Genomic DNA, 13871 nt, shown 5'->3' with positions numbered 1-13871 from the left:
ACGGTTTTTGACCTGAAGTAAAATTATCAATTAAATGTGTTGTCATAAATTATGGCTACTTGCAGAAAATAAAAAGTAAGACTTGTCTGTTAATACTTTTTAAGAAATTAAACCTAATATTTGATTGTTTATGTGTTTTTATTTTAGATGCTGGTGGTTCCTGTGAAATGATTCCAGCTTGTGACAATGTGAATTGTACCAATGGCACATGTAGTAGTGGGAAATGTATTTGTGAGACAGGATTTGAAGGATCTCTCTGTCAACATAACATTGATGATTGTATGAACATGCCCTGTCAGCATAATGGAACCTGTACAGATATGATTAATAGCTATGTTTGTCATTGTGCAACTGGATATGATGGTTAGTTATTTTATACTGTGGATTCATTATTATTCGTTGGATACCAATTTTTGTGGTTTTCGTGGGTACAGTTGAACCATGAATTAAAATGTTCAACGAATTACACATTTTCTATAGGATATGTATGCAGCGATTACTAAAACCACGAAATCAAATACCCACGAAAATGCAAGTTTTCCTCAATCCATGAAAATTAATACCCACGAAAATAAATGATTCCACAGTAGTTTAATAATAGATATAAGAAGATGTGGTATGAGTGCCAATGAGACAACTCTCCATCCAAGTCACAATTTGTAAAAGTAAAACCATAACAGGTCAAAAAGCTGTCTTTAACACAGAGCTTTTGCTCACAATGAACAGCAAGCTTTAAAGGACCCCAAAAATGACTAGTGTAAAATGATTCAAATTGGAATGTTTATAACTGGGTGTTGTGACAAAAATGTTGGTTATTGATTTGGGGATGTACGGTGGGCGGCAACTAAATGTTGTCTGTGCGTTTACCCATGAACCCTTTAACCAAAGCTTTTAAAATTTTAATATGTTGTTACTGACAACAAAATGAAGGTCCAGTGTAATAATGACGATTTTGACTTTTACCGTTCAGGAGTTATGGTTCTTGAAAGATTGAAAAATGGCTTTTCAAGTCGTGTCTGTGCATTTACTCATGAACTGTTCAACCAAAGCTTTATATTGCTACTGATGACAAAATGGAGACAAGTTCAATACTGTCTATTTTGACTTTTACTATTCAGGAGTTATGGTTCTTGAAAGATAAAAAAAAGTGGAGTTTCAATTCATGTTGTTGCATTTACACATTAACCATTCAACCTAAGTTTTCAATATGTTGATACTGATGACAAAATGGAGGTCAAATTTGATATTGATGATTTTCACTTTCACTGTTCATCAGATATGGTTCTTGTGATATTGCCAGGACACAAATAAATGTTAATAAATCCAATTTGCTGTCAGTGACAGCCTCTTGTCTTCTCATTAAATTAAAAAAGTTAATCTTTTGTTTTTAATGGAAATAATTTTATATATCTGCATGTGGAAGGTAAAAGATCCTTTTAAAAAGTATACAATATGTGATATATACACAGAAAGCTTGTATTCTGGACTTTTTCTCCCTACAGTTTAATGCTAAGTTGTCTAAAGGTAGCACTCCACAGTTAGGTGTGTAGTTTCACATTTTGGCTCCTGTGGATTTTTCAAAGATGAGAGCTAGTGTGCAATAATATTCATTTTTGGATAGCTGAGTATTAAAATAGCCTTTGTATTGGGTTTATATGAACATCAAGGTTATGTATTAATGTATGTAATATAGGCTGTTTTCTGTATGACAGTCTGTATTTGCATGTCCATACCATACATTGGTCAGGCAATTTTTGTAATGTTTTTTTTCCAACTTTTTATCTCATGAACTATTATTGGATTTAACGAAAAAATGAGGCGAAAGACACCCATTTTTATACGCCTGTCAAGTCAAAATTAAAATTTTGATGGGACGTTTTATGGTATACACATGTCAGGTGTACGTCTGGCTGTCTGTCCGGCGTAAACATGTCACACCGTAATTTGAGAACGACTTGTCCAAATTTCATGAAACTTAATATAGTTGTTTCTTATGATGGTCAAATGATCTGTATACTTTTTGGTGAAAATTAGATTTAAACTTTTTGATTTACGGCACTTTGTAACTAAAACAGGGGTGTGTTTTTTTCACATGTCGCACTGTATCTCAAAAACGATTCTTGATTATGGCTTAAAACTTTAAACACTTCTTAGTAATATTAATCTTAATATCTGTATACTTTTTGGTGATGATTCAAAATTTCATTTTTGAGTTCTTGAGTATTTTGTAAAAAAGGGGGAGAGTTTTTTTTACATGTCGCGCCATATCTCAAAATCAATTTATGATTATTGCTTAAAACTTTACACACTTCTTTGTTATATTGTTATTAAGATCTGTATACTTTTTGGTGATGATTCAAAATTTTATTTTTGAGTTATTCACTTCACCTTATTGAGTATTTTGTTAAACAGGGGAGTTTTTTTTACATGTCGCGCCATATCTCAAAAATAATTTATAATTATTGCTTAAAACTTTACACACTTCTGTGTTATATTATCTAAAGATCTGTTTACTTTTTGGTTTTGATTCAAAATTTTATTTTAGTGATATTTAGTTTTTTGTAAAAAAAACAAACCAGGCTGGGTTCCCCGCCGTGGCTCGAAAACTATAAACTGCTTAAAACTTTCTCAGAAACTATTTATGATTATTGCATATAACTTCCACATAAGACATCGGGCGTATCATGCGCTCATGGCGCAGCTGTTTATTTTTTTATCATTAGGAAGATTTATGTCAACAGTTTCTTAAAAGGGTATCACTCAAAGGCATTGAAATTCTGGTTTGATCCAAATTTTTGGGGGATATGCGACATGTTCACCCCCCTTTTTGCAATATTTTATGGTAAAAAAAATGGAGAATGTTGCTATGGATACACATAAAAGTAATTATTTTTCACCCTTTTAATTTTTGAAAATCAAATCTATGGAAGATACTGATTACATACATATGCACATGTACAACACAAACAGTTAGGTAAATGTATTAAAAATCCAGGAATAGGAGATTATAAAACATTTTGTGGCTCATTTTTACTTTTATTTTCTAACTGTCGAGTGCTACCTAACTATACTAATAAGCTTGCTTTTGCTCTCGTATTGTGACACTGTTGATATCACCTCCTCACATATTGTTACATTGCTGATAAACTTTACTATGTCTCAAAATATTTGATGGTACAAAATCAGCAAGAAGGGTGATATAGGTTTGATAATTACAAAAATTAGAGACAATATTTCTTCAGATACATACCAGTTCTAGAAAATTAAAGAAATTGACATACTGTGAATTCATTTATTTTCATGGCTACCAATTTTGTGGATTACAGAAAACTTGCATCTTCCTGGATGTATTTAATTTGTGGTTTTGCCAAATTCTGCATACAATCCTATAGAAAATTTGTTATTCTTTGAAAATTAATTTTGTTGTTCACCTGTACCTAGGAAAACCATGAAAATTGGTATCTAACACATATTTATGAATCCACAGTACATAATTGTTGCATTGGATATAAAAAAGAAGATGTGGTATGATTGCCAATGTGACAACAGTCAAAAAGAGACCAAAATGACCAAAAATTAACAATTGTAGGTCACTGTACGGCCTTCAACTATGAGCAAAGCCCATACCGCATAGTCAGTTAATAATTGTTCTCTAGATACATTTTCTGGTTCTGTTGCAAATGAGGAACTTTTCAGTAAGTTCTCTAAATATCTTTTACACCCTTTTCATACCTGCCAACTTTCATGATTTAGGCGTGTACTACACGATTTTGACCCTTTGTCACGATTGCACGATCGTTTTCCTGAAAAACCCTCTAAAACACGATTTGGTGAAAATCTACATGAAAAATATGATTGTTCCCGATTTTGAACTGTGTCCAATGGATGACAATCATGTTCAGTCAATCAAATTGTATGTTTGTGACATGATCAAAATCAAAAACGTTTTCTCTCAAGATTATTTTAACATGCTAGATATTGAACTTGTGATGTATTTCTCTGTTTGTTGGTAAAATCGTGAACATGGCAAATGATTTTTCATCAGCAAGGAGGTTCTTACACAGCATAAGAATAAAAGCATGGCTGATTGACAAACTTCAATGATGCAGTACATCTACTACCTTAAAGATAATAAATAGTAGTTTATTAACTAATTTATTGGCATTACACTTGCTGTAACAAAATTTAATTTATGTATTCAATATTAAATTACCAAATCATTTCAACTTCAAGTATGATGTACTATTCTTTATATTTCACATGGACACACCCCCCCCCCCCCCAAAAAAAAAAAATCATCATGAGGAATCCCTTATATGAGGGACTACCCTTAGTCGAGGGGTCATTTTACTCTTGTAAAAATATAAATAAAAATGTAGATTTATTTACTTATACATAGGAAATTCTGACATTATGTTTGGAACAGCTTTTCTAAATAAAGGGTCCAATTATTTTGAATAATAAAGAAGATATAAGGCCAAGAACATATCAAAGTTCTTAGACATGTGTTGACCATTATTATACCAGATAGATCATAAGATGTTTAGTTCTTTTGGAAAAGTTTCTTCAAATAATATGAAGATGTGCTCATTTGTACTTAAAAAGTGGTTCTTAATGTCCTAAAATTGAGGGGGTATCCTTAGATGTTGTTCCCAATCTGATAAAGGTCCTTCTTTGTGTATAATTTTTAATTGGAAAAGTCAACAACTATTTAGTATCCGTAACACATGAAAATTATTCCTGGTGTTACAGCTACATGTTCATCTTTTCTGCTGATATAGTAACTCGACTCATGCAAATAAACTTAAGAAAAAGGCATGTAAGCTAATCTTACAAATATGACACTTTTTCTAGACCACAAAACAGCATGCGCAAAATAGTCGTCGCAAAGAATTGTAACCTTTGAAATTGTTGTCGCGCACTAAAACCCCCATGGTCACTTTCAAAAGTTGGCAGGTATGCCTTTTTGTCATTTTCAAGGTGAATATTAAACACTTAAATCAGAAATAAATTGACAATATATGAGGCTGATATCTTTATTATTTAGCTTATTTTATATTCTTAATATACAAAATGATATATGAATATATATATATATATATTTTGAAATTTGCAAACAAAAATGGAAAGCAAGAATTTATTTAATATCAATTTCTGGTATTAAAAAAAACCAGTACATTATTGTATCTGAATTATTATTTCTAATTCTAAAAGATATTCTAGAATTATAGTACCAATTATTACTTAATCATGAATCTGTTATTATTTTATTTCAGGGGATAATTGTGAGAACAATATAGATGACTGTGTTGGAATGTGTACAGGTTTTAATGTAGATACTACCGGTAATACAAATGGTTGTAGAGATATGTTGGATGATTATAGATGTAATTGTAAAGCAGGTTACAGGGGTCAAAATTGCACTGTAAGTTTTTATAAAGAAGCTTGAAATATGATTTTAGACCACAGGGCCAAGTGAGCTTTTCTTATCTCTTGGCATCTGGCGTCGTCCAGGGTCTGGCGTCGTCCAGCGTCCGGCATTAACTTTACAAAATCTTCTCTTCTGAAACTACTGGGTCAAATTTAACCAAACTTGGCCACAATCATCATTGGGTTATCTAGTTTAAAAATGTTTCCTGTGACCTGGCATACCAACCAAGATGGCCGCCATGGCTAAAGATAGAACATAGGGATAAAATGCAGTTTTTGGCTTATAACTCCAAACACCAAAGTATTTAGAGCAAATCTGACATGGGATTAATTTGTTTGTCTGGTCAATATCTATCTGTTTTGAAATTTCAGATGAATCAGACATTCCGTTGTTAGGTTGCTGCCCCTGAATTTGTAATTTTTAGGAAATTTTGTTGTTTTTGGTTATCTTGAATATTATTATAGATAGAGATAAACTGTAAACAGCTATAATGTTCAGCAAAGTAAGATCTACAAATAATTCAACATGACCAAAATAGTCAGTTGACCTCTTTAGGAGTTATTGCCCTTTATAGTTAATTTTTAACCATTTTTCATAAATCTTAGTAATCTTTAAGAAAAATCTTCTGAAACTACAGGGCCAAATTAAACCCAACTTGGCTATAATCATTATTGGGGTAAGTGTTTAAAAAATGTGGCCAGTAACTTGGCCAACAAGCCAAGATGGCCACTGTGACTAAAAATAGAACATAGGGGTAAAATGTAGTTTTTGGCTTATAACTCAATAACCAAAGCATTTAGAGCAAATCTGACAGGAAGTACAATTGTTGATCAGGTGAAGATCTATCTGCCCTTGAATTTTCAGATAACCGGTTGTTAGGTTGCTGCCCCTGAATTGGTAATTTTAATAAAATTTTGCTGGTTTTGGTTATTATCTTGAATATTATTATAGATAGAGATAAACTGTAAACAGCAATAATGTACAGCAATTTAAGACTCAAAATAAGTCAAAATGACCAAAATGGTCAATTGACCCCCTAAGAAGTTATTGTCCTTTATAATCAATTTTAAACAAGTTTCATAAAATTTGTAAATTTTTACTAACATTTTCCACTGAAACTATATGGACAAGTTCATTATAGATAGAGATAAATGTAAGCAGCAAGAATGTTCAGTAGAGTAAGATGTACAAACACATCCACAATCACCTAAACACAACAAGGTGAGCGACACAGGCTCTTTAGATCCTCTAGCTTTTTCTTACACTTATTTAATTTCTCCAATGACAATGTGCGGTATGTGAGGGCGCTCATTAAGATTCTTTAATTTTAGTTTGTATGCCCCATTTATGGGCATTATGTTTTCTGATCTGCACATCCATTCGTCTGTTGTTCCGTTTGTTTGTCTGTTGTCTGTCCTGCCTCAGGTTAAAGTTTTTGGTCGTGGTAGTTTTTAATGAAGTTGAAGTCCAATCAACTTGAAACTTAGTAAACATGTTCCTTATGATATGATCTTTCTACTTTTTCTAAATTTTATCCCATTTTCACTGTCCACTGAACATAGAAAATGATAGTGTGGATGGAGCATCTGTGTACTTTGGACACATTCTTGTTGATTTGACATTGAGAAGATCTTTATTCTTTGAAAACATGACAGCCATATCGTGTGCTCAGGGCACATCTGTTTATTGTACTTGAAGGCAAAAGATCATTAAAACTAAGTTCTGCAGATTCATTTATTTTTATGATATTGCACTTATTGTGAAAACTTGTATTTTCATGGATATTTTATAATTCCATGATTTGCCAAAGTCTGTATATACAATCCTTTTGAAAATTTGTTCTTTGCTGATCATTTAAATTTGTGGCTTATCCATGCCCAAAAAACCAACAAAAATTGGTATGTCACAAATAATAATGAATCCATAGTAAACAAAACTTCATTGCCCCATTAAAAATTAAGATTTTATCCTTTGTTGTCCACTGGAATTTGGGTATCATTATAATATTTAATAACAAAACATATACATTCATTTTATTGTAAATTTTGAGCTTGCTATCAGTGGATTTGCTTTTTCATTCTCTAAATTTTGTAGCCAATAAGTACTGTTGCAGTGTTAAACACCAATCACTTTATAAATGCATGTTACAAGTATCTAATTTGTTTTTGAATGAATGATTTTCTTATTTACATAGGAAGACATAAATGAGTGTCTACAGTACCCATGTGAACATGGAGGTACATGTACAGAAAAGATAGCTGACTTTGACTGTAGTTGTAGAGAGGGCTGGACTGGAAAGAGATGTGAAACTCCTATAGAGTACTGTTCCCCATCACCATGTCTCAATGAAGGAGTTTGTTTTAATCTTACTGACGATTTCTTTTGCAGGTTTGTTTATATTGTTAGTTAAACATATTTGCTGGTGTCAAACTTTCCCCATCTCTTAGGATAGTGGTGTAACAGTACAACATAAGAACAAACAATTAAAAAAAAAGTTGAAAATGACTTTGCACATCAGAATGAAACATAGCACTTTAAAATCCGAACAAAAACACAAAAGACACCAAGTACAGATCTGAGATTACTAGTAAGAAATTGAAAGCTAGTTCAAAGTCATTAACTAATAATTTAATTTTGGATGTAACGTGTCATCTGATCAGCTCATAGACAATCTAATCTGAATTGTTGATTGTGATTTTGACAAATAAGTAGTTTGTACTGTGGGTTACTATATTTTTACTGTCAATGTAGCGGTATTTGATTTTTTTATCTGACAACCCTGCATACCATCTGGTATCCACTTTAGGGAACTCTACCAGCACAAAACGTTGGTTCAGCAGCTCTTTATTTATATTTTTATTGGTGTAAATTTGTTTTTGATGAAAAGTATTTCATTACAGATGTCCAGGTGGTACAACAGGAGTAACATGTGGGAATTCGCCAGAAGTCTGTAGTATTATTAATCCATGTACAATGAAGGGTACCTGTCAGGATAAGGGAGGATCTGCACAGTGTAACTGTAATGACGGTAAGTGTTGGATAGTGTACACATGTGGGAATATGATAGAATGGGAAGAACTGCTCAGTATTACTTTATGACTGTATGTGTTGAGTAGTATACAAGTGAGGGAACATATCAGGATGTGGAAAGCACTGCTCAGTGTAACAGTACTGATAGTAAATGTTGAGTGGTGTTCAAGTGAGGAAACATGTCAGAATGTGAAAGGAACTGCTTAGTGTAACTGTATTGATGGTAAGTGTTTTGAAGTGTTCAAGTGAGGGAACATGTCAGAATGTGAAGGGAACTGATATGTGTAACTGTATTGATGGTAAGTGTTTTGAAGTGGTCAAGTGAGGGAACATGTCAGAATGTGAAAGGAACTGCTTAGTGTAACTGTATTGATGGTAAGTGTTTTTAAGTGTTCAAGTGAGGGAGCATGTCAGGATGTGAAAGGAACGGCTCAATGTAACTGTTATGATGGTAAGTGTTGAGTAGTGTACAAGTGAGGGAACATGTCAGGATGTGGAAGGAACTGCTCAATGTAATTGTAATGATGGTAAGTTTTGAGAAGTGTTCAAGTGAGGGAACATGTCAGAATGTGAAAGGAACTGCTATGTGTAACTGTATTGATGGTAAGTGTTTTGAAGTGGTCAAGTGAGGGAACATGTCAGAATGTGAAAGGAACTGCTTAGTGTAACTGTATTGATGGTAAGGGTTTTTAAGTGTTCAAGTGAGGGAGCATGTCAGGATGTGAAAGGAACGGCTCAATGTAACTGTTATGACGGTAAGTATTGAGTAGTGTACAAGTGAGGGAACATGTCTGGATGTGGAAGGAACTGCTCAATGTAATTGTAATGATGGTAAGTTTTGAGAAGTGTTCAAGAGAGGGAACATGTCAGGTTGTGGAAAGAACTGCTCAGTGTATTTGTACTGATGGTAAGTGTTGAGTAGTGTTCAAGTGAGGGAACATGTCAAGATTTGGAAGGAACTGCTCAGAAAAACTGTAATGCACTTATGTGTTGAGTAGTGTACATGTGAGGAAGTATGTCAGGATGTGGAAGGAACTTCTCAGTATAACTGTAATGCAGTAGGTGTTTTGAAGTGTACAAGTGAGGGAACATGTCAGGATATGGAAGGGGCTGCTCAATTTAACTGGTAATGATGATAAAAGTATGCTTTTGGAGTAATTATCTATTCAACTTGTGCATGTTTATTTTAGATTATGCTGGAGAAAGCTGCCAGTTAATCAAAGATCATTGTGCTAATCCAGACATGTGTAATAACGAGGGTCAATGTGTAACCAACCTTATTGGATTTAACTGTGAATGTGATGACAGTGAGTATACATTGATTCTCAATCAAATATATATCAACTATTAGCAAGAGCTATCATACATTACATCAATTACTGTAGATTCAGTATATTTAATGGCATACCAAGTTTGAAGGTACAGATGAAGGGCAAAGGAGTAGGTACGATAAGGGCTGATTTTGGCCTCAGATTTCAGGTTCATCTAACAAAAGTTTTTGGACACTTTTTAAACACTAAATTGTCTATTTCAATTGATTTGATTAGTTTAAGTGCAAGATTTCAACTGATTTAGTCATTAAAAATGCTCTGATTTAAGCTAAAATATGAAAAATCTAACAAATATGCAAAAAAACGTCACTTTTCAGATGTTTTTTTTCAAAAATGAAAGGGGCCGCATCAGTGTTCATCCTCAATCTTTATAATTGTTTTGTATTATCATCAAATACAACTTACATTTCAATATTATGAATGAACACGATTGCGGCCACTTTCATTTTAGACGGAACCCGTCTAAAAATTTAAAAATTTACTTTGAAGATTTCAGTAATTTAGCATGACTTAATGATGCTAGAACACGATTTTTGTGCATTGTATTGTTAAAAATAGCTCATATTAATGTAGCAGAGGCATTTTACTTTCCAAAATTTAGCTTAAAGATAACATTTTCACAATTTTCTAAAACTGCTACATTTTGGGGTCAATTTAAGGGGTCTTATTGAACCTACTCCTTTAAATTAACAAATTACAAGTTTTGTAAAGGCTTGTATGACACCACAAAATCAAAAGTCTTGTTTTAGTGAACCACTGAATAGAATGAAACCAAACACAGCATGAATGTTTTTTATGAGGTGCTGACTAAGTGTTGGTAACTGATCCATCATCCAAGACATACAAATGTCTTCTTTTAGAGAACCACTGCTATGAAGTAAACTAAACATGTCATAAATGTTCTTTATGAGGTGCTGATGGAGTGATGCTACTTTGTTGCTGATTTACTGTTCCAAGATTGCCACCAGGACTTATGATTAAGTTATGGGGCCAATATTAATTGATTTCAAAAACTTAAGTGAAGTCGGGTAGATGACATAGTCTCTAGTTTGTTTGTTTTAATTTTTTAATATGTTTTTCCTTGTCATTCTGTTTTTATTTGTAGGTTATTCTGGTAATACCTGTTCTATGTACACTGATCCATGTTCCAGTAACCCTTGCCATTCTACAGCTAAATGTATATCTAATGAAGACAAGTATATGTGTTATTGTGAACAAGGGAATACACTTACAGACAGTGGATGCAAAGGTATTTATTATTATGCACCTTTTTTCAATCAAGCTTATGAATAGATCAAATTTATTCGTTCATAGTGTGTTAATTTAGATATTTTGATTGAGTTAAGCCTTCCAATTGATATTTTATCATGAGGTTTTCTATGTTGTGATGTCATGCTATTGTTTCAGAAAAAGTGAGAAGGTTTGTTACCATTAAAACGTTTAATCCCGCTGCAAACGTTTGCACCTGTCCTAAGTCAGGAATCTGATGTACAGTTAGTTGTTTGTTTATGTAATTTATACATGTTTCTCGTTTCACGTTTTTTATATAGATTAGACCATTGGTTTTCACGTTTGAATGATTTACACTAGTAATTTTGGGGCCCTTTACAGCTTTCGTTCGGTGTGAGCCAAGGCTCCTTGTTGAAGACCATTCATTGACTTATAATGGTTTACTTTTATGAATTGTTTTTTTAGATGGAGAGTTGTCTCATTGACACTCACACCACATCTTCCTATATTTAAGTCAATATTTTTGACAGGTATTGGGAGAGGTAATCAGGAACTTCAGAAATGATAATTTATCCATAGATACAAGGGCCACGTTCAATATTATAGCTGCTATGTATTGTTACCTAGGGATTGACTTTTGAATGTGTAGCTATCGATGAGCTGCTACATATATATATTGATAGCAGCTACATAGCCACTACGTAGCTGCTATGATATTGAACTCAACCCAGATGATGCTTTTAGATTGAGCTGTCTAGTCAAAAGGTCTCTTAAGCAGACAAAATCTGGTCACACTAATGGTACATTATGAAGTGTATAATGCTGTATCTTAACATATTATGCAAGGCATTGGTTGATTTCTTTAAACCTATTACATTACAGCGACTTTTTTCACCAAAATTATTACAATTAAAATTGATTGTTAGTTCTTCTGAAATTTGTATGTCTTTTATCTATTGTTGAAGATGCACATAGGTCTTGATGAGCTACTCAATGTTTAGAGCCTTTTGTTTTTGTCCATGTATCATTGTTAATACATGTAGAATGGAATTTGATGTGACTGTCATACAAGTTAGATGTTTAGCTAGCTATAAAACCAGGTTCAATCCACCATTTACTACATAAAAAGATGCCTGTACCAAGTCAGGATGATGACAGTTGTTATCCATTCTTTTGAGCTTTTGATTTTGCCATTTGATTAGGGGCATTCCCTTTTGAATTTGCCTAGGAGTTCAGTATTTTTGTGATTTTAACTTTTTAGTTTTCTTTTGATGTTCTACATTCTGCATGCTGAAGACTCTTTAAAGGGAAATCACACTATTGTTTATACGCATCGCTCTCGGCGCCGCCATAGTGTCGTAACTGTATTATGACGTCGCTGTTTTCGATTCCGTCGTAAAGGTTTCTAATTCATGAAAAAGCGAGCGTCCACTAAAGCAGGAGAAATGATAATGGACATATCTTATTTTTTGCAACTGATATGTTGTACTGGCGAGTTTCTAGATTGTATTGGGATTTACCTGCGGAATACAAAATAATTGGCAAATACTGCAGAATAAAAGGCAAAAAAAAAAGATTGAATGAAGAGTTGCTAAAATATAAAGAATAAAAATTATTGGAAACACAAAATAAACATTAATAAATGAATGACCCACTATCCAGACCATTATGATAAAAAGTATATATCAATACAAAACACATAATCATCATGCATAATCAACACTAAGAACGTTGGAATTTCATAGCATATTCAATGTAACTTAGTCATTAGTTGGTACCCCCTCCTACTATTTTCTCGATAACGAAGTCGGTGACATGAATTTTTTATTTTATTTTCTGATGTATATGTTCAATATCTAATTGAATTCTAAATTTCAAAAAAAAAATTTGACTCATCTTGTAATGACCTTAAGTGCAAAAATGTATAGCAAAAAAAAAGTAATGAAATGGCACAACTTTGGCAGCGTATCGCCGTATATTTTCGGAAGGGGGGGGGGGGGGTTAAAAACAGACTAAGAGTACCAGCATGTTAGCGTATAGCTATCGGAATCTGTAGTTTCCCGTTCAAAAGAGGGTTGTAAATAAGAACAATGAGTTTCAACTTACAGTTTTCTCCAATCTGATTAAAATATTGATCTCTGATTACGTTATACTACATGTTTAAAATATTGATGCATGTAACATCATAAATATAGTCTCTTATACTACATGTATAGATAATTCATTAAACATCTCATTTCATATAAGAATTTATTCGGCTCAGCCTGTCGGGCTTTTACAAAGCAGAGTCAAAATTCATATGTTCTAGTTCTGACTATGCATTTAACTTGCCACTGGACGTAAATGTGTGAAGTCCTATTTGATATAAGTGTCGTCCATCTTTCCCAAATGTTCCTTTAATATCTAACGCCTCTGAACTCTGAACAGTTAGGATCAGGTTGGGCAATTTTGGATACAATATTCAAGCTTGATACGGTCCAAATTTGGATTGTGATAAAAAAAAAATTGACATAATATAGGTTTCTGACACAAAATAAATGTGTTCAAAGATATTAAAAATCTGTTATGCAATACTGTAAAATTGGAGATTTCTTCTTGAGATATTTCGAAAAATCTGCCCTAAAAAAATTAAACGCCACCCCTCCCCTCTGTAATACAATTTTAGATAGATCCATACACTATCAAAAAACAAGTTATTGTAAAATAGTAAATTTAGTAGAATGCTTGTTTGTGGCCCCTATTGATTCGTGAACGTTTTGAGCAAGGACATGCATGTACTCCTGAAATCAATTTCAGCCTTTCATTTGTGATATGGAATTTTGTGGTACAATTTCAGAGAGATTCATTAC

The 13871-nt window shown here is 33.0% G+C and overlaps 1 protein-coding gene across 1 annotated transcript in view; it reads left to right on the top strand.

Moving 5' to 3' along the window:
• The window catches only part of LOC143046550 (uncharacterized), a 237860-nt gene that overhangs the window by 115805 nt on the left and 108184 nt on the right, over positions 1 to 13871 (top strand). The window contains exons 39-44 of the mRNA XM_076219708.1: positions 148 to 363; positions 5277 to 5425; positions 7626 to 7819; positions 8332 to 8459; positions 9652 to 9768; positions 10898 to 11041. Coding sequence (XP_076075823.1) covers positions 148 to 363; positions 5277 to 5425; positions 7626 to 7819; positions 8332 to 8459; positions 9652 to 9768; positions 10898 to 11041 — 948 coding nt within the window. The remainder of the gene's footprint in view (positions 1 to 147; positions 364 to 5276; positions 5426 to 7625; positions 7820 to 8331; positions 8460 to 9651; positions 9769 to 10897; positions 11042 to 13871) is intronic.

The sequence above is a fragment of the Mytilus galloprovincialis genome, chromosome 9 (genome assembly GCF_965363235.1).
Source record: "Mytilus galloprovincialis chromosome 9, xbMytGall1.hap1.1, whole genome shotgun sequence".
Classification (NCBI taxonomy): domain Eukaryota; kingdom Metazoa; phylum Mollusca; class Bivalvia; order Mytilida; family Mytilidae; genus Mytilus; species Mytilus galloprovincialis.
Note: the sequence above shows the minus strand (reverse complement) of the source record. Positions and strands in the feature narration are given on the sequence as shown.